The 19,652-nt window shown below is 46.7% G+C and overlaps 1 protein-coding gene across 1 annotated transcript; it reads right to left on the bottom strand.

Annotated features, from left to right (window-relative positions):
• Positions 1-906: 906 nt before the first annotated feature.
• ERP27 (endoplasmic reticulum protein 27) lies at positions 907-19,181 on the bottom strand. Its single transcript, XM_075727793.1, has 7 exons — positions 19,088-19,181; positions 18,761-18,861; positions 15,678-15,815; positions 11,871-11,984; positions 8,733-8,858; positions 1,664-1,861; positions 907-948 (listed from the first exon to the last, which is right to left on the bottom strand). The coding sequence occupies exons 1-7, from the start codon at positions 19,179-19,181 to the stop codon at positions 907-909; spliced, it is 813 nt and encodes a 270-aa protein (XP_075583908.1).
• Between the last annotated feature and the right edge of the window lie 471 nt (positions 19,182-19,652).

Here is a 19,652-nt window from a genome sequence, read left to right as displayed (position 1 = left end):
CATCCCCTGTACGCCAGCACTGGGACCTCTGAGGGATGTCTGAGGTCAATACACAGATATTAGCCTTTCCCTCTAATGCAGTGTGGAGATATCCCCTATCTTGCAATGCAACTTTCTAGTGCCCTTCTGCCACAGCTCCCATTTGCTTAGCCTCAGTCTGCATCTTAGGCTTATCCATTTTTGCTGCACCAGCTCAGACCTGCTATTCTGTTCTGATCCCAAACCTTCACAGAAATCTCTCATACTGGTAGAAATATCTGTTGATGATGGATCCAGTTCCATGGGGAATGATTCTTAGCAACCAATCTGACTGGTTAGGCATTGCAAGCCTGGTTAAATTCAGAGAAAGGAGATTTTTGAGCTTACTCACTCAGAAATACACAGGCTTTGTCCTTAGGTGAAAGACATGGGGAGTGGGAAATCATGTATTTGCATAAAAATTCGGGCTATTCACTTTCTGTTTATTTAGTAAAATAAACGGAAAAGTTTGTGTGATATCAAGCAACCAATCTGTTCCTAGTGTCAGGAGAGGCTGACAGCGGATCCCAGCATGGCACCAAAAGCAAAGAGAATGAGTGAAACACATCTCTGGGAACTACAAGCTTTTTGCCATTTTGCTATATCACCCTTTGCTCCAACAGAGGTGGCATGGAAGGGCATACAGTGTGGGGCAATACCAGAGCTCCTGGAGGACTGAGAAGAGAGAGCTGGACCCAACAAATGAAAAGAGATTCCTAGAAAGGACAGACAGCACATATGTACATAGCATGGAGATGGGAATCCGTGACTGACTTGGCCCCTTAATCCTACTATGCCAGGAAATCCTGAGCTGCAGGGCTCAGTGAACTCTTCATACACCAGAAACAGATGATTCTGGGCACAGTCATCCTGTTGGCTGATAAAGAATCAGAGTTCCTCATTGAGGGCCTTCTCAGGTTCGTCTTCTTTCTAAAACACATTAGAGGCATGAAATCAGTTTTGACATTGCTCAGTTTCTCAGCATAGTGATAAAAGGAAACAAACCAACTTAAATGCCTCCCTCTGCTGTCTGTGCCACTGCCCTGCCTATCCCATTTCAATTGCACAACACAGGGTCCTGACACACAAAGCCTCTGTGCTATAGGAAGATGAGCTTTGACGAAGAGAGAACACTGAATGAACATGGAGATTAAATTGTCCCTCTCCCAGCAGAGACCTCTGGTAGAGTCCTGAGCCCTTGTCTGTGTACTGTGTTCTGTGGCCTTCTTGCTGGATTTCCTTCCTATCCATGCCACTGTCTCTCTGATCATCTCTTACGTGCTGCCATCCACCACCCCTATTCTCAGTATCCAAAAGCACCCTCACTCTGTCTCCCCAGCTGCTGTTCCTAGAAAACAGATGCTTCACTGGGACCTTCATACAGTTGCAGAGGTCAGCGATGTCTTGTTGTAAACTAGAAGGCAGAAGTCAATGAAGAAAGAGACTCTGCAAAGACATCCATCTCTGCTCTGCTCCAGATCTAATGCTTTTCGATATTCAGGTGCAAATGAAAATGGAAGAGGAGGTGGCAGGGGTGGGGAGCAGTTCAAGGAACTGAAGTCATGTTCTTCAAGAGCCCTGTGAGAAACAGCATTGTCCTACAAGATCCCAGCATCCTGTAGGCTGTACAGGAGTCCCCCTTTACCTTCTGCATTCTTTGTAAGAAACGATTACAGAAGTCCTGTACACGTTCAACGGAGACTTCATCCAGAGTCAACACATCCTGCTCCTCATCTGGTGCATGGAATATAGCCAGAGCTGGCAGCTGGGACTTTTTCAGTTTGAAGAATGACACTATTCGTTCATTGCTCTTCAAACTGCTGTCTACCAGGATAAAGAGAATCTGTGACAGAAACAGGAGAGGAAACGTGAGCAAAACAGAAATCGAGAGAGAGAACAGATCCCCAAACAGTGATCATATGAAGATTAACAGTGGTATTTTTGTAAAGAGTTAGAGAAAACCTACCATACTCTGTTGGGACAACACTTTGCTCCGCCACTATCTAACTGCTCCATGCAGTGCATTTTTCTGTATTTTATCAAGTCCAGACCTACAATCCCAAACAAAGTGTCTTCTTTCACCTTCTTTAAAAATATACCTACAGTATGGCAGGAAGGCAGTCTCCACTTCTATTCTCTTAATAGATGAGGAAACAAGATGTCTTTTATCTTAGTGGCACATGTAAAAGAAGCTGACTCCTCTACTTGCATGTTATTTGGATAAAATGTTCACATCCATGCAAGACCCAGAGTGGCAGAGTAAAAAGGTGTTTTGGTGTGTGGAGAATCAAACTCAACTGCAAGAATGTGGGAGTGAAGTATAGGGCAGCAGGAGCCTGCAAGGATAAGAACATGAGAGTACCAAATACAAAGGACGTATTTAAGTGAGCTGCAGTGAATAGAAGTGAAGATGCAATCATTTGAGAAACAGGAGTTGTTGGCAAGACAACAACGTCCACACAGCCCAGCTCAGTGGAGGGTTGTTCAGACCCGGGGAGAGAAGCCCAACAATGAACAAGCCAGGATGAAAATGACCTACTGTTTTCTGGGTTCCCAAATAGTCTTGGAGAGCAAGATCAAGCCAAGGATTAGGATACTGCCAGTATGATTCAGTAGTATGGATTTATCAGAATTGGTGACCAACTCCATGATTTGCTTTTAAGAGTAAGTTTCAACTGAGATCTTACAGGTGCAGTAGGAATTGGTACAAATTTAAAATTTTGGAACGTGAAAGATTATCAATAAAATATACAGCTATCTCAAAAATCTTTGTTAAACCATCTGTTAATACTAAATACAAACATTATGTATACATGTTATAAAAGAAAATAAATACAGCAATTGAACAGTTTAATCAGTGACCTGATTAAATAGAATCCCTTGGCAGATGACATCCAAGTCAATGAAACAAACATCCAGCTAACATGTGTCATTTTATCTTCTCTTTATCCTGTGCAGTCAACTGAGCCTAGCATATTCAATGTACCTACGGACATGGATAAGACTTAACTGACACAAGAAAAAAGAAGAGTTTAAAAAAAGAAAAGTAATGCAATGTGAAGATTATGTGCCCAGTTCCTAGGCTGTGACTCATGTTTTTCTTTCTTTTCAATCAAGAACACTCAAGTCAGTTCAAAACTTTTTTCTTCTCTAAAAATAAACTCAGTAAATCTCAAATTCTTTACTTTATTAAATTTATGTTCTATAAAACCCCAAATATATCTGGAAACTTTCCTAGGCAACAGCCTATGGGAAGGAGGGATAGTTAGGCTAGTGTAAGGTTTAACTGCAGTTAATCACTGTGATACAGAAACAGGAACAACACTTTCACTGGATATGTGATGATATCTACGACTTGCAATTTCTCTTCCAAAAGTCAACTGCACCCCAAGGGCAATAATGAGCAGACAGGTTGTGGGGAACTTCTCCCAGAGTGCTAAATTCATCCTTTTGCAGGATAAACACCAAGCTAGAGACTCTTTCTCTATGAAAGTTTCGCTAGACAACAACAGCTTTTTAATCAAATGTTAAACAAGAAGTTAATAAAAAAAATAATTTAGAATACCTAGGTTGTTAAATGTTGTCACTTTCTATACAAAATATCCTCCACCTTTAAAACAGATGAATAGGATTTTAAAATGGTAATATAAATAAATGTAAGTCAACATTCTTCACTTTATCAAGCTTCCAGCCTTTGTTAAAAATCCCAAAACTAAAAAACTGTACATATTTTATCCATTAATATAAAGAACAGAGGAAGAATAAAAGAATAAAAAGGTTGGAGTTTAGAACTCAAAAAACCTTCTTCCTTACAGAAGAAAATGAAAACACACAAACAGCTGGCCCCTCAGCTAGAAAGGCTGAGATATCATCATTCACAGTTCCTGACTTGGATCTCTCTAATGACTCACATTCGGCTCATGGAGTTACAGGGTGCCAAAGTACAGCAAAAGTTTCTTTCCCCTCTTATATTCCAAAAATACCGGAGAGATGGCAATTGCATTTGTCCCCTGTCACTCAAAAGAAGACACCTTAATGCCTATCACGTGTTTTAGAATGATGCAACCCAGTAGGTGCTGTGACGTGGGATGAATCCTCCTTCAGCAAAATGACAGGCCATGCATCCTATGCTGGATGTGCTCCAGGGGTCCTGCCAAGGCCTGCGTGGCCTCAACACAGTTGTGAGGCAGTCTGTAAAGGTGCATTGGTACTGGGGCCACAAGCATGGGAAGCCTGGTCTCCTCAGCAGCTGGAAACCAAGCAGGTTTCTCAATGGGGACATTTCCATGATAGATGCCACCTGGTGGAACTAATTTTCTCATGAGGAATTTATTTTGTTCAGATTCCCAGCCAGCTCTAATCATAAAGAATGAATGCAGTGACCATGGAAAATTATACTGACCATGAGACAAGATTCACCTCGCCTAACTTCTGCCATCTAGATCTTAGTCTTGTCTTGGTCAGTCATCTAGGTAACCTCTACAATAAACAGTGACAGGCACTATATTCCACCTGTTATAGAAGAGAATGAAGGACATGCCTGTCCTTCTCTACCAGTGCTGAAAAGAGCCTAAAGCCATTGCTCAGACAACTTACCAAAGCTGTAATTCACCAGAACAAATCCCACTTATGATGCCAACTCTCACATCACTGCTAGAAACCAGGTAGTTCCATTCCAAACAGAAAGTTCATTTTCTATTTCATGCTATCCTGTACAATAGCTGGTTGTTTCAGTCTGAAATGATTTCGGTGAAATTGTTTCATTTTGTAGCAATCTTCTCGCCTGTGTTCAGAGGTCTGCTGCTACAGGCAGTGAAGGATCTCCTGCATGGATGAGGAACTCCTGGCACAAATTCTCCCCTCCACACATGATATTATTTGTGCACTGCTACCTGCAATAAGCTCTCTTTCAGAAAATTCTGCACACTGGTTCTGTCTTGGTGTCTTGACAACTTGATTCTTAGCCCAGTGCTTTTAGAACATCGAGTTCCTGGTAAATACTAAGATATGGAATGATGTTATTGCCCAAGGAATTAAAGTTAATTGAAAATAGTACTGCAGTGGTAGAAACCAATTTGATGTTGCTTAGTTTTTCCTCTAACGAAGACAAACAGGAAGGATGATCAAGCCTCATAGCAAGTGTTTGACTTTGAACTTCATGGAGCTGCAACCTTCATTGAGGAGACTGTATAAGCAAAAAGATCAAACTCTGAAGTTTGAGTAATTTCTTACATATCTTACATAGTACATCAAAGCAAAATGAAAACATCAGTCATGAATTAAAAAAAAAGCAAGCTATAAAAACAACTTTACTGCAGACATCTGTTAAGTGACCTAGACAACCCATATTTACAGGTTCCCCTGTTTATGGCTAAAAGAGGCACCTATAAGTATTATCTCTCTCAGTTCTGGAGCCATCAATGACTGACAAAAATAAAAAGTGTATGAATGACTGTCTGCAAGAGAAAAGGCACTGTCCTTTCATTTCCATGGAAGAAGAACTGAAGGACTCTCAGGAGTTTCTCAGAACCCATTTCTAAATGGGCCTACATATAAATTAAAAGGGAGTTTGCAAACAGCTCTACCCAAATCATTTTGACATTGTAAACCAATTGCATCAGTTGCAGCAAAAGCTGCTTTTGTTGTCCTAACATCACCTTATTGAAACTTCTGCAAACACCCATGAGGTACACCAGCTGTAATTGTCATGTTATACTCTGACACTGTGGAAAGAAAATTGAGGATGCTTATGCTAGTTTGGCTCAGCAACGCAAACCCTGACATTTCTTTCCAGTAGAAAGCCTGGACTCTTGGAAGTACTTTCTCAAATAAGCACATATTTGATCACAGTGGGATCCTTCCAAGAAGGCTGGTGGATTCACTCCTGCAGCTGCAGTGCTCTGAGGTCTGCCTATTCACTGTTACCCACCCACAATTGTTTCTCAAAGTCTGCTAGAAAAGCACCATAATTCTTCTTATTCTTGTCAGCTCTTGCTGGCTTAGCATCACCTAACATTTGCACTTTCCTCTCCAGCATTTTATAGCTCCCAGGTTCCATGATAAAATCGAGAGGAATCTAGACTGCCTTCAGACACTCACTGTTGCTCAGGGTGCAATTCAGGCTGTTTTCAAATAACGGTCCTCATCACAGAGCCTCATGGATCCTCCAGCTGAAAATCTCAGCTTTCTCTCAGGCAAAAATGAAAAGATCAAAAGCCAGAGATGAAGGGACCATAATCCAGGAACTGGCAGGTGAATCACTTCCTCATAATCCATTAACGGTTGGACTTGATGATCTTAAGGGTCTTTTCCAACCCAGATGATTCTATGCTTTTCTTCACTCTTTGAGGTCAGCCACTCCACAGCAGCAGTTCCTCTTCATCTCTGCATCAATCCAAGCAACAAGTTTCTCTTCTCCCTCCCGCTGGTGATGACAACAACAAGGACAGCTCTTCCTTCAGAGTGCAGCAGAGATGTGTGAAAGGATCGGTACCCTTTCTGCTTGGGAACCCTCTTGAGGCTCTGTCTGTGTTCTGCACTGGCTTGTAGAGAAGTCGCAACACACACTGAGTCTCCCCACTCTGTTCTGGCACTCTGCAATCACTGTAAAGCACTGCTGGATGCAGTGGTACATGCTCTCAGGGAGCCTGAACGCCCCTCCACTGCACAGCAATGATTTCTTGCTCGAACCACTAACAGCACTAACCCCGCAGCACAAACAAGCCTTTTACCACCAGCCCACAGGCTATGAATTATTCACTGGTAATCCTGAATAAAATTCAAGTCAAGAATCTTGCATTTATTCACAGATAATCTGCAAGCTGCAAAAAGGCAAAATCTACTCAATACTTTACTTGTTTTGAAGTAAACCTGAGTTAACTTGGTAGTCCTGACAACAGATAACTCCACTTAGGAAGAACAGCCAGCAGAGATTTCCACGGTATTGTGCAGTGGCTGCTTCTGATATTCAAACTAATTAATGTCTTTCTTCATGACAGAGCAATGGAGACAAACCTAAGTGGACATATCGCTCTGCTTACTCCTTAGTATCCAGATCTAAGACCCAAACAGTGGGATCCTAGCTCTCTTACTGCTTTGTAAGAAGGCAGTCCAAATCACAATTTACTCCTCAGAGTTCTAGTCCTTCAGGAAAAACAACTTATTAGACTCTATGTCCCTTAATCCTCGGGTTCTTCAGTACCACTGCAGTAAAGTGGAAATAATTAGTCAAATCCCCACATCTTTAATCTCTATATTTTACTCTGGCAAACAACTTCTAGGATGATTTGGTGGGAAACTTGCCTGTATGAATAAAAAAAGTTAGATTTGGCTTGCTGGCGATTCATAAATTATCTGGACTTCAGTACAACATTTTATCCAACATTTTGTGAAGTATTTCTATGAAAATTATTCACATTTGCTCAGATCCGGGCATGTCACATGAAGAGAAAACTGGCTGCAGCCACATCAGCAAAGCATAGTGATGCTAAACAGCAATGCACTGTATTAGAAGAATTAGCTGCCTGGGAGGAGACCTGCTGCTTATGGAGGACAGGGATAATGGTGTCACTGTAACACATATCTCACATGAGACGGTAGGAATTTTTCAGATAAATGAGATTTATCACTATGTATTAATCAAAGCAAAACACTTTTGAAGAGACCTTTTGGCTTTGATGGCTGGTTTCTGCTTGGTCTCTTGCCAATGAGTGGGACAGATGGCAAGGTCTAAAGTAGCCCTGCCATAAACAAACTTCAAGACTTCTGAGGGTGCACAGTTCTGAGGTGGCCCCTCCATTTGAAGATTAAGGATAGACTTGATTATTTAAATCTGACCCTTCAGTACCACAAACAGATGCATGCAGATGTTCTTGTTCTTAAACCCCAACTCTTTCCAGTTCCACCCTTCTCCCAGGAAGATCTCTTCCACTGCGTCTCAGCTTAGCCTTCCCCACTGTTGTGATCCTCTGCTCCCTCCCATCTGCCATTCTCTGTTGCCCCAAGTGCCTTCCTGTTGCTCCCAATCCTTCTTTGCTTGCCAGTTCCTTCCTCTGTTCCCTGGACACAAACTCCCCTGTAATCCAGCTGCTGGCAGAGAATCACCCATGAGAAGATTTACAAACTGTGGAGCTCTGCCCACAGAGGGGTGGGGACCAGGCAAAATTTCTCTGAATGACCCCATCTATCCCACCACCTTAGGGTGGGAAATCAGACAAACCAGTTTGCAGCTCCTTTAAAACAGCTATTTCCCCAAGATCCAACCAGAAGGCTAAGGGTTAAGATGCACCGTGGCATTAATTGCAGTCTGGTCACTTATATAATGCTCCTTGGCATCTTGCAGGCTGTATATACAAAATCACCTCTCACACCAGTGGAATGCAACCATCGCCAGACTGAAGTGCAGCAGCTGTTTTTCATCTCCCAGTGCAAGGGAACAAAACTGGACCAGAAGCAAGGAAGTACATAATGTCCCACTGAGGGAGCAGAGGAGCAGGATACAGAGGATATTTTCCCCACAAGGAAGCAAACTGGCAAAAGGTGAGCAGATCCAACACCTCCACTTAAATATCCAACTAATCCTCTTTTCCTGCCACTTGGCCTTTGCTCCCCTAATGCACAGAGAAGGCAATTATTCCCTCCCCATCCATGGAAGAAATCACTGTTCCCTGTTTTTTTCCCCGTAATGGCTCCCCTTCCTCTCTGTTTGGACTTACCTTCCCTTTGAAGAGCTCTGCTGCTGCCTGATATTTGCGCATTTGCTCAGGGTGCTTTGGGGACATCTTGTCTGTGATGAGGAGGAGGTGAAGCTGGAGCGAACTCTGCATCACACCTATTGCTGTCTGCAAAAAACACGGCCACCACAGACAGAGAAACACACACAGACAAGGAGATTGAGAACATTCAATCCACATTGGATGCACTGCCAGAGGGACATCAATCCTCATGTCTCAGCTGAGATTTCTTTGCAAATCAGCCTTACAAGCAGGACAGCTTTCTTTAAAGCAGGAAGGATCCAATCTGGGTTGTTTGTGGAAGTGCTTAACCTCCTGGCTTTGCTTATTCCTGAGACAAGAGTCTGAAGACCACAAGGATTAATCACTGGCCTCAGGATAGTCAGTGATTAGGCAGGGGGACTGCCTGGATACAGCAAGCTGAAGTCTAGAGGGGCAAGGAAGTGGAGAGGGAAGGCCAGCAAACACTGAAGATAAGGGTGCCCTGAATCTCTGAGGTCCAGAACCTGGCCGAAATGGAAGCAAGAAAGTGGGAAGGATTTCTGGTGTCAGAGTTGGTGTCTCCCCTTTTTCCCTTTCTTTAGCGTTAAGCTGTGCATAGGATGGGGATGAGTCCAGAGTTTCAGCAACCCCAGAGCCTGGGCATTCCAGAGTGTTGAGGGTTAAAAATGCTTCTGCAGTCGCACCATGGGAGAAGACCTGGAGCCGGCTGTCCCTCATCACCTGGGCAAGGGCCAAGTGGACAGCACACACTGGCCCTCTGTGAGGAGACAGGGCTGGCACTGCCCAAGAAGCCGCCGCACCGTCTCCAGGCACTCATTCACGCACTCATTCGTCATCTTGCTTCTCCTTCCGCCCGCTTCCCGCAGCCCTGCAGCCTCTCCCTCAAATTAAACAGCAGCTGTGCCAGACCTGCTGCCTCCCCCGTGCCACCAAAACCACGGAGGCGCAGACTGGGCAGCTCCCTGACAGAGGGAGAAGAAAATTTCCACATGCTCCAGGAGCAATAAGGAAAGGGTCAGGGAGTGCATCCCTGCAAGGGCCACACACTGCAAAGCATCTAGTTTTTGGCAGCCAGGACTCTGCCATTAGCCTAATATTTATCAGACATTTTGTATCCCTTCACTTCTCTGGTGGTTTGGATGGGGCAGGGGAGACTAGAGGGTGTGCAGACCAAGGCTGCAGAGCGTTAGAAGATCTCATGGGAGAGGACAGGGCTGAAGGTGTGGGTGAAGCCTGCCAGCACCAAGGGCCACTACAGGGCTGGGCTGAGAAGGGGCAGAGCTGGAGCTGCAGTTCCCCCCACAGCTCCACACAAAGGCGTGCCTGTCCACGCAACCTTGTGCAAAAGCAATGAGCAGAGCTCATCAACATGGCCAGGACACATCTGACTCTCCTGGAAAGCACACAGGGTAAGCATTGCCTAAAAATGCCTAAAGTATGTGGGAGAAACAGTAATGGCCCTAGGATGGGAAGACAAACTCTTGGCAGCACTCAGTGTGATCTGCATGACCCCAACCTCTGCTGACCAGCAGCATTCTTAGATGTAAACACCATATGCACTGGGAATAAATATTTACGAAAAACCAAGCTATGTTAGCTGAGCTGGGAGGGCTTTGGGACAGAGACTGCAGGAGACACTGTTAATTGCAGCACCTTGATAGGACTCCAGAGTGTCTGGAAAAAAAAAAAAAATGGAACAACATGTGTACTGCCAGTCAGGGTGGAGGGGACCATCTGAACAGCTCAGGACTTCTCAGTCAGGGAGACAGCCTGGGTGCCGAACAGGATACCATGGAGCAAGAGCCCAAAGCATTAACAGAAACACATGAAGAAAGAATCGTCATCTAATGAACTGCCAAAAGATGCAGTGGAGGCTCCAAGGGTTCAGAAGGCCTGGGCAATTATAAGGATAACAAGAACATCCCCACTGACGTGATGTGGGTGTTCTCAAAGGGCTGTGAGGCAGTGGGGCAGGATATAGCTTTTCTGTCCCCAGAAATATCCTGTGATTTTGAAATGCATTTTTCACATCCCTTATCAAGATGAAAAAATAAATCCACTTTTTTTTTTTTTTTTTTTAAAAGAAAACAGAACTTCTACAGTATTTCATTCTGGAAACAAAAAGTTGCATTTCCAAAACAAAATGCTCTCTCTACTGGTGGGTCACATCTGAACTGGAAAATGTGTCAGCCCTCTTAGCTGAATCCTTGGCATCATCTTGAAAAGCTACAGCTTTGAAACAGGTTGGGCCATCCTCCTTTGATTAAACTGAGCCTGGTCAGCACTGTTGTAGCTATCCAGAAGTCCACAAAAGACCTCATCAGCAATGATAAACTCCCAGCCTTGCAGCCATCAGGGCTTCTAAAACCTATTGACTCCACAGCAATGAGCCCAGTGAACGGCTAAGGTTTCAGGGGAGCCTAAATCCTTGGTCACCCTCTATAGGGGGGAGGATCACTGGGACCCTGCCACTGCCTGTCAGACAGGTGAGGTAATGAAGATGGCAAACATGGAAGCATCCTGTGTCTGATTTTTTTTTTTTTTTTTGTTGAACTGATGAATTCTGGAGTAAGGGACAGAGGGGATGGGAAAAATTTTGCTTGGGAAGTTTCCAACTGGCTCTTGAATATGCCTTCAAATAGCTGAGCTTACATTAAGCCCTGTGTGCTGGGTGATAAAGAAAAGTCTGTTTTCTGGGAGTAGGTCACTCAAGTTTCCATGTTTCTCAAGGCTTCTCAGCCAAAGAGAGGGGATCCTGGCGGAGCAGAGTCTGCAGGCATGGCACAACATGGCAAATGCCCATAGGAGGAAGCAGCACTGCTGGCAGGAGTGGTAAGAAATAGAGCTCTCTGCCCACCAACATCCCAAATGTACTGGAAAGCTAAAGGAACTGCCATGCCTCCCTTCCTCTCTCCACGCCACTCGCACACCCCAGCACACCGTCTGCTTCCAGTCCCCATATAGAGTAGCAGTGAAGAGCTGCGTGGCTTCCCCAACCCATCCACACCGTTGCTGCAACCCTCGCACACATCTGCGTGTGCAAACTCCTGGGCTAGAGGATCCCCATGAGGAGGAGGCCAAGCGCCAGGGCGAGGGCCGTGGGGAACTGCTAATTACCACAGGGTTGTACTCTGTCACCAGGCGGAGCTCGTTCATCCGAATGAAACGAGTCATCTTCTCGGCATCAACATCTTTGCTGTTCATATCCAGATCCCTCCGGTCGTTGTCTACCTGAAGACATGCAAAGACACCTACAGTCACAGCTGCCCTCTCCTCTCAGCACCCACTCCAGAGGCACTGATGGAACTCACTCATGGAGACACCCACCCCCTGGGACACCACCATCCTCTCCCCCCACCACACATAATCCCCCTTTCTGGAGGTCCAGAACATACAGAGACTGGCCTGCACTTCGAGATAAGGATCTTCCACTCTCCTTCAGTCTCCCAAGAACAAGGCAAACTCATGGCATAACAGAAATCACTGAGGACTCCAAACATCCCTACAGTATCCGCTCCTGATGCACTGGAGACAGGGAGGATTAGCTGATAAACTATTCTAGGCATTGTGGGGAGAGATCATTAAATAGCCTAACTCCTCACATCGATTTTGGCTTTACATCCCTTTTTAAAATCTTCATCTGCTTGTTCTATTTCTTCTACAAGTAATAAACATTGGCATGGGCCTGTATGGATTTCCTGGAAGCATTGTGCAAGCAGGAAATCTCTCCAATAAAAAGAGGATTTTTTTCCAGTACAGAAGAAAAAAAAAGAAAAAAAAATGAAGCCCAGCACATTTTAGCTTTAGAGGAAAATCCATCCTGCCACACATCTCCCCACACTCCACTCCCCACGCCCCCCACCCCCAACCAAAGTGATTTTATTGAGGTTTTTGTGACCTGGTAAACAGACAAAAAGCAGACAACCATTGAATGATAGCTAAACCACCCAAAGGGGCAGAATTGCTGTGCAGTACCACCGCAGGACGTGACTGAGTTGAGCCATGGGGATGCTGGGCTGTGACATGCAATAGGATCAAAGTTTGGGATTTGAAGACCTTTGATACACATGTTGAATGAGGTTCTTGGGACTGAGGAAAAGTCTACATGCGCACCCCAGATTTTATTCTCTGCATCTGTACGACCTCTGAAAGTGCTTGTGTTAGTTTTTCCAGTGGTGTGCAGACATCTAAAGCCCTTTTTGCTGCTCTGTGGTCATTGACAAGGTCTTTGATCTGGTAGGGGGCCACAGCACCCTGTCTGGCAACCCCAACTGGTGGTTTTCAGACTGTGCAGCCTGATTCCTCTCACCAATTTTCCTCCTACATAAAATGAAAGGGCAGCTCTACTCAAGTAAATGAGATGAGGCCAGTGCAACACCGGGGCAGGTGAGATCAGACAGGCCTTGGGAACCAATCTAAAGCACCCCAGACTCCACAGAAAGTCTTCTCTTGACTTTGATGAGCTTCTGGAAACACTTGATTTCCATTTTGAGATAATAACATCTTAAATCTGCGCTCAACATTTATGATTTTAAGAAAATAAGGCTGGAAAATAGCTTGCATCTAATAGTTGAAGCTCTAGTCGAAATGTCTTTATCACTCCATATAATTAGCTTGTTAGCATCTGTTAATGATGTTCTTTTTAGGTCTATCAGGCCAGATGCCTCACTAGAATAAATCCGTTTCCCTCCACTATATGCAAAGAAGTCTCACCAGTTGACAGCAGACCCTCCTACTACTGTAATTATGGTTTAAACTTCTAAGCATTGTAAGTGTTTCATACAAAAGCAAAGAAAAAATGAGTTTATGCCTCTGATTCACTGCTATCCTGGTCACGCATCTTTGTATTCTTCAAATGAGTATTTGATTCCAAGTTCCTGTCTCAGTTCTTTTTTCTTTTCCTTTTTATCTCTGACCCCTTATTCCTACACAGTATTCAGCATGGAATAAAAGGAAAAATAATATGTCTGAATAACTTAATTTAAGAAAAACTGACAATTAGACAAGTGAATTGTCGACCACATTTGAACCTGATTAGTGTATTGGTTTCTTGGTTGGGTTTTTTTCCCTACTAAACAAGAGTTCAGCTGCAAAAACTGGACAGTGAACAAAGAATATTCAATATAATCCAAATTCCAACAATCCAGACACTTTCTTTTATCAAACACCCTCCCAATGCAGTCATCCCCACTATCTGCCACAGCGCAAAAACAAAGGATCTTTTCAATATTTTTGGAAGAAAACCACCATGACTTAAGAACCAAAACTGGGATGGGCGTTGCTTCAAATTGCAACATCTCCACATAGCAAATGAAAGGTTAAATAAAAGGACCTGCCTACCTATTGCTCACTCTTAAATCATTCTCTTTGAATTATTTGGATAATGCCAGTGGTAAACACGGTGCAGGAAATTATGAGAAAGAAAGGGGAACAAACTGGCTTTGTCCAATCTTTGCACAACCTGGATCTAGAACTTGGCCAAGCTGCCACATTTAGTTTCCCTAGTACACATAGTGTGTGCCCATTTCCATCCCCCTTGCCCCCCAGCCTGTGTGCTTAGAGCTCTGGTGACACACCATGGCTTTTAGGACATCTTGTGCTACCTAGGGCCCTTCTCCTCCTCAGATACACCTCTCTCTCCAGTTTTCAAGTGCCACACTTGTGTGAGAAGGGGCAATATGAGGAAGTTGATATAACCAGTAGAATACTCGCTCTTAGCTTGTGTTGGTACTCTTGAAGCAAGTACACAGCCCTTCCCAATACTGTCTCCTAAATTTCAGCAAACATAGCTTCACTCGCTCTTAGCTTTTGTTGGTACTCTTGAAACAAGTACACGGCCCTTCCCAATACTGTCTCCTAAATTTCAGCAAACATAGCTTCACTCACTCTTAGCTTTTGTTGGTACTCTTGAAGCAAGTACATGGCCCTTCCCAATACTGTCTCCTTAAATTTCAGCAAACATAGCTTCAAATTCAGTGAGGCACCAGCACTTACAGCTGGAGTCAACACAGATTTGAACTTGCACAGTATCCCTAAGAAACCGCAAAGTAACATTTTTAATGGGCCTATGCCCAAAGCATATCTAAAGAATAACTCTGCAAATCATGGTCTAGGAGACAGATGAGAGCGTTTGGGATTTCTTTTGGTGGCAGAGCATCTGTAACTGCAGGGACCCAGTCTGGATCTGGTTTCAGGCATGATGGAAAAGTTGTGCACCCAGGGAGACAGCTTTGCCTGCCTGAAGTGATACTTGGCAAGATTTGATATCAAGCCTGCTGTGTTGATCCACTGTAAAATCACCTCTAGATGCTTTTCATGTGTCTCAGGAGCTTTTCCAAAACAACAGAAACCCTGTCCAAGTAACACTGAACTCCAGGCGGGTCACTTACAAGCACAGACATCGTTCTTTGCAAAGCACTGGGTGCTGGACCAGATGCACAAAACTTAAAATGGAGAATCTCATCAGGTGTAATATGTGTTGCATGTCTCAGTGATGGGCACTCTACAAGTGAAAAGCAAAAGACCTCTTTGGGGCAGGAAGCTCTACAGATGTGCTTTTAAGGAGGGCAGAGTAACTGTCAATGACAAGCTTTTTTTTGGCTTGCTCTAAGGAGAGATGAGCAGCTTTAATCATCATCTTTATCACTACTACCCAGAGATTTCATTTCTTCTGTAGTGTGACTGCGGGCAGTTTTTAAGCGCTTGCCGTAGAGCCTCTCTCACCAAAACCAGCGAGCGGGGGAACTCCTAAAGCAGGGGGTTAATGTTGGAGATAGAGCTTTTTGCACCGCAGCGTGTTTCCTCGGGAGCGAGCTGCTCGGGGGCAGCCGCGGCTCGCCCCGCGTAGCTCCCCGGGTCCTCCGGCCACGGCAGCGGCGCCGTGGGTGCCCCCCCCCCACCCCACACCCCCACGGGCCCACGCACCCTGCGGAAGAGCGTGACGGTGTTCGCCGCGACGCCGTAGTGGGACAGGACCGCGGGGCTGGTGCTGAGGCCGAAAGGCACCTCCGGGATCCGGCCGGCCGCCAGCCCAAACTGGGACGCTCCGGGGCTCTCCGGTTCCTGGGGAGGGAGCGGGAGGGGGAGAGAGGGTGGGGGGGGGGGGGTGAGGAGCGGAGCCGCCCCCCAGGAGCCCCCCCCAAAAACCCGCCGCCCGCCCGGCGGTGGCGCGAGGGCGACACCTTCCGCCCGCCCCGCAGAACCGCCCGCCCCGCGGCCCCAGGGCGGGGGGGCCCGGCGTGCGGGGGGTGCGGGCGTCGAGCGTCTTTCTCACCCGTTGCCACCTTGCAACCCACCTTGCATCCCGTTGCCACCTTGCATCCCGTGGCCGGGATGCTGCCCGAGATTCCCTCGCCCCGCCAACCACCTCTCCTCCCAAAATGGGGGACGCCGCCAGGCGGCGATGCCAAGGTTGCTGTTGGTCGGAAAGCCACAGCTAGCAGGTAGCTGCGGCACTCTGGGAACCTCACCTCGCATTTCTCTTAAACCTCACCTCTTACTCCCACGTTAACAGGTAACACGGAGACGCTGCGAAGCCCTAGAGCTCTTAAAAGGCAGGGGAGAAACCCAGAATCTGGATGTAGCATGCTTAAATATGTGCACATGTACATACACACACACAAATATATACATATATATTTATGTGTGTGTGCACGTGTATAATAAATACATAAAACCATAATTTTTGAGATAACCTTGCTTCTAGAGTCAGGGGTTTACAATTTTTAAACACCTTGCATTAGCAGTATCCTAGTTCCTTTTAAAAAGGTGTCTTAAACAAAACCTTTAAAAAGTAGCTAATGCAGATATATCAGACGATAGAAATGCACAGTTTGTCAGTAATTTGAGGTCCATTCTCTTTTTTGCAGTGAGAGCATTAGTTACAGCCTTAGCCCACATTAAAGCCTCCCTTGCTTTTCCCATTCCCAACTTTTCTTTTGAGTGATGTGTTTTTGATACTTCTACTTATAGGATTTAAACTCTGAAGACACAGTCTCTGCTTGGAAATTGGTTTGTTTTTCTTTTTGGTTTGAACCATCAGCTCAGCTGCTTGTGAGCCCAGAGAGAATGGAAAACAAAATTCCTTCTTCCTTCAAAAGAAAAACAACTCTCGTGACCTGTTTTGGAAATGCCAGCACATCAACATGGCTCTGGTGAGAGTGCTAAAGCCTGGGGTGGGAATAACCTCACTGAGTTTTGGAGCATTCCTGGGAAAGCTGGGGTTTAATCAGGGCAAGCATGGCCCTTTCTCGCACACATGCGGGTTTCTGGAGCAGTGTGCTGTTTTTCCATCGTGGCATGCTGTTCCCAGTAAGGGACGCCGTGCTCATTATACGGGGAGCTTGCCGAGCCGCATTCTGCAGTGAATTGAAAGGCTGCAGCAGAGAAATAATTTATGGCGAACAGAGAACATGGACATTATTTAGATGAATATACTCTCAGGCAGAGGGCCAAGACAAGCCCTCATGGCACACATACGTCTTTATCTACTGTTTAAATGCAGCCCTGTCGTGCTTCAGGCATTGAATGCCCCACATGTCGCTGGCTGCTGCCCCACGCTCCTGGCAGCTGGGGCTGTCCCCACACTGCAGGACGGCACAGCCGTCCCCCCCTGCCCCCAGACCCCGCATGCTGCGTGGGAGCAGCCTCCTGTCAACTCCGATGAATGAAATCCTGTAGCGGGAGGGAGGCCATGGTGGCAAAAGACGCCAGTGGTTATGTCCCCACGTTGCTTCGCCCAGCAAGAAGCCACAGTCCCTGCCACATCTTGGCATGAGGCTCTGCGCCACAGGTACAGCCCTGCCACAACGCTGGCCAGCTATCCTGGGGGAAGGAGGCATCTGAGCACTTTCATTCTGCGTGTGCAGATTGCCTCACTGGTTTGCGGGACTGTAGTGCTGCCAAGAGCAACCCCGGAGGAGTACTGAATGCCTGCAGGCACTGAAGGTAAGGCGGCTGGTGCTCTGTGATCAGTGCTTAGCAAGGCCCCTGGGGCATAAGCTTCCAGTGCTTACACACTTGCTGCTGCCTGCACTGCACAGGCAGCACCATCCGTCCTCGCTCTGTGCTGGCTGCGAAATGACATTGTCCTACACCAACGGCATGATGCCCTCCCTAGGCTGCCCTGCAGCCCCAGGCATAGGGCAGGAGGAGGAAGGAACTTATGGAAAGGAGTTGTTTTTGAAAGGCTGAAGTTTTCTCTGACAGAAGCCATGGGGCAGTGTATGGGCAGCAGAAGCCCAGGACAGAGTTCAAGGAAAAAGGTGAAAAAGGTGCAACTTGGGGACCTTAAAAGTAATGAGAAGCCTGTCAGAAAGGCCTCTCTTCTATGGTGCTGTAACTCAATAAATATTTTTTTCTTGTTTCCTAAGGAAAAATATTCATGCCATTTTGGGGGCAAGAGGCACATACCCATCAGTCACTCTAACACCTTTGGCAGATTTCAATTGAGTTTAGACACAGGGAGCAGAGATCCCAAGGGGATCAACTCTGGGCAATGAAGCAGCGAGACAGAGACCATGCCTATACCCTCCCTGTAAGGAGGCTGCAGCTTGAGCCCAAACCCTCCTGGACTTCAGAGGACCCGCACCAGCGTTGCTCCCTGAGACCTGGCTTCCTTGGCCCCATCATGCAGGCAAGTGCCTTGCTCCGTCTTTGCTGACTAAGCAAACAACTGTCGTTCCCACTCAACCCTCGCCCACACTGTTTCTCTGCCACCCAAGTTCCCTTTTTGCTTCCCCTGCAGCATTTCCCTCCCTCCTGCTCCAGGGCTCCTATGACCTCCTTCACCTTCCTCCCTTGCTCCATCTCCCTGTCCACATACAGACTGAATTCCCTGCATTCTTCTTGGGGCCTGTCACCTAATCCCTCCACATGCCTGTCACAGCCCCCGCACCTTTCAGGGCAGAAGCTGCCTTTGGAAGGTGTTTACACCATACCCAGCACCATGCTCCAGTCAGGGCAGGATAGGGCTCATGGATGGTGGAGGGGAGGTGCTATGAACACACCTGGAAGAATCCAACAACTGCCACCTCCGCACCGCTAACAAAGGCTTCTGCATCCGCGATGTCATTCAACAGGACAGGTTTCTCTGTGGTACCGGCTGTGCCTGGAGAGGAGAGGTCAGGGTCGGACAGAGGGTAGACAAAGAGCAGCTCAAAGCGGGTCCCCCAACACGCAGGCAAGCGTCCCACCCCTTACATGCCCACCCACACACCTCTCCTGCAAGGTCAACATGCTTGCACAGCACACTCTGGGTAAGGAGACCCAGCATAAGGAGGACTCCCCGCAGCAGACTTATCCTTTTCCCTGAGCCAGGAGGAAAGCTCACTTACTGTGGGATGCAGAGCCACCGTCTCCAGCACACCCTGCTGGGGAGCCCCCGCTGAGCAGGATAATGAAGAGGCATGGGAAGACAGAGGTGCCCATGGTGCCAGCTTGCCCTCTCCTCGCCATGCCACCCTGCTCCAGTCCTCTCCTCAGCAAGAGACACGTCAGCTGCTGCAAGGGCCCGCAGTTACTCCCGGGAGAGTGGGAAGGGAGCAGCTGGCCCAGGGTGAAGCCTTCAGCTCCTGAGATAACCGCCTGGCTGGGAGAGCACCCTTGCCTGCTGCGCAGGCACCACCTTGGAGAGCCTCACCAACACTGCCACCAGCACGCCCCCACCCACAGCACCGGACATCTCAGCTACCCTGCACCTTTGTGATCAGGTGCCCTCGCTGGGTAAGAACATCCCTCCATGCAGAATGAGCCACTGCACTTCTCCAAGTGCTGGGTCCCAGAGGGGCTGATGTTCTCTTGTACTTGGCCAGTGGGGCAGCCACTGGGACATGCAGCTCTTGCATTGGCTCTGGCTATGGGGAACAGCTGCCACAGTAAGCATTAAACATGAGAAGGCCA

This window comes from Pelecanus crispus, chromosome 1, assembly GCF_030463565.1.
Source record: "Pelecanus crispus isolate bPelCri1 chromosome 1, bPelCri1.pri, whole genome shotgun sequence".
Taxonomy (NCBI): domain Eukaryota; kingdom Metazoa; phylum Chordata; class Aves; order Pelecaniformes; family Pelecanidae; genus Pelecanus; species Pelecanus crispus.
The sequence above is the reverse complement of the archived record's forward strand: the minus strand, read 5'-3'. Positions and strand labels throughout refer to the sequence as shown.

Coding starts and splice junctions, on each gene's coding strand:
- ERP27 (XM_075727793.1), bottom strand. CDS start 19,181: ATGGGCACCTCTGTCTTCCCATGCCTCTTCATTATCCTGCTCAGCGGG. Junction 15,816..18,760: donor CAGTTGTTGGATTCTTCCAG/GTGTGTTCATAG, acceptor CTCCCTCCCCAG/GAACCGGAGAGCCCCGGAGC. Junction 1,862..8,732: donor CAGAGCTCTTCAAAGGGAAG/GTAAGTCCAAAC, acceptor TTTCTGTCACAG/ATTCTCTTTATCCTGGTAGA.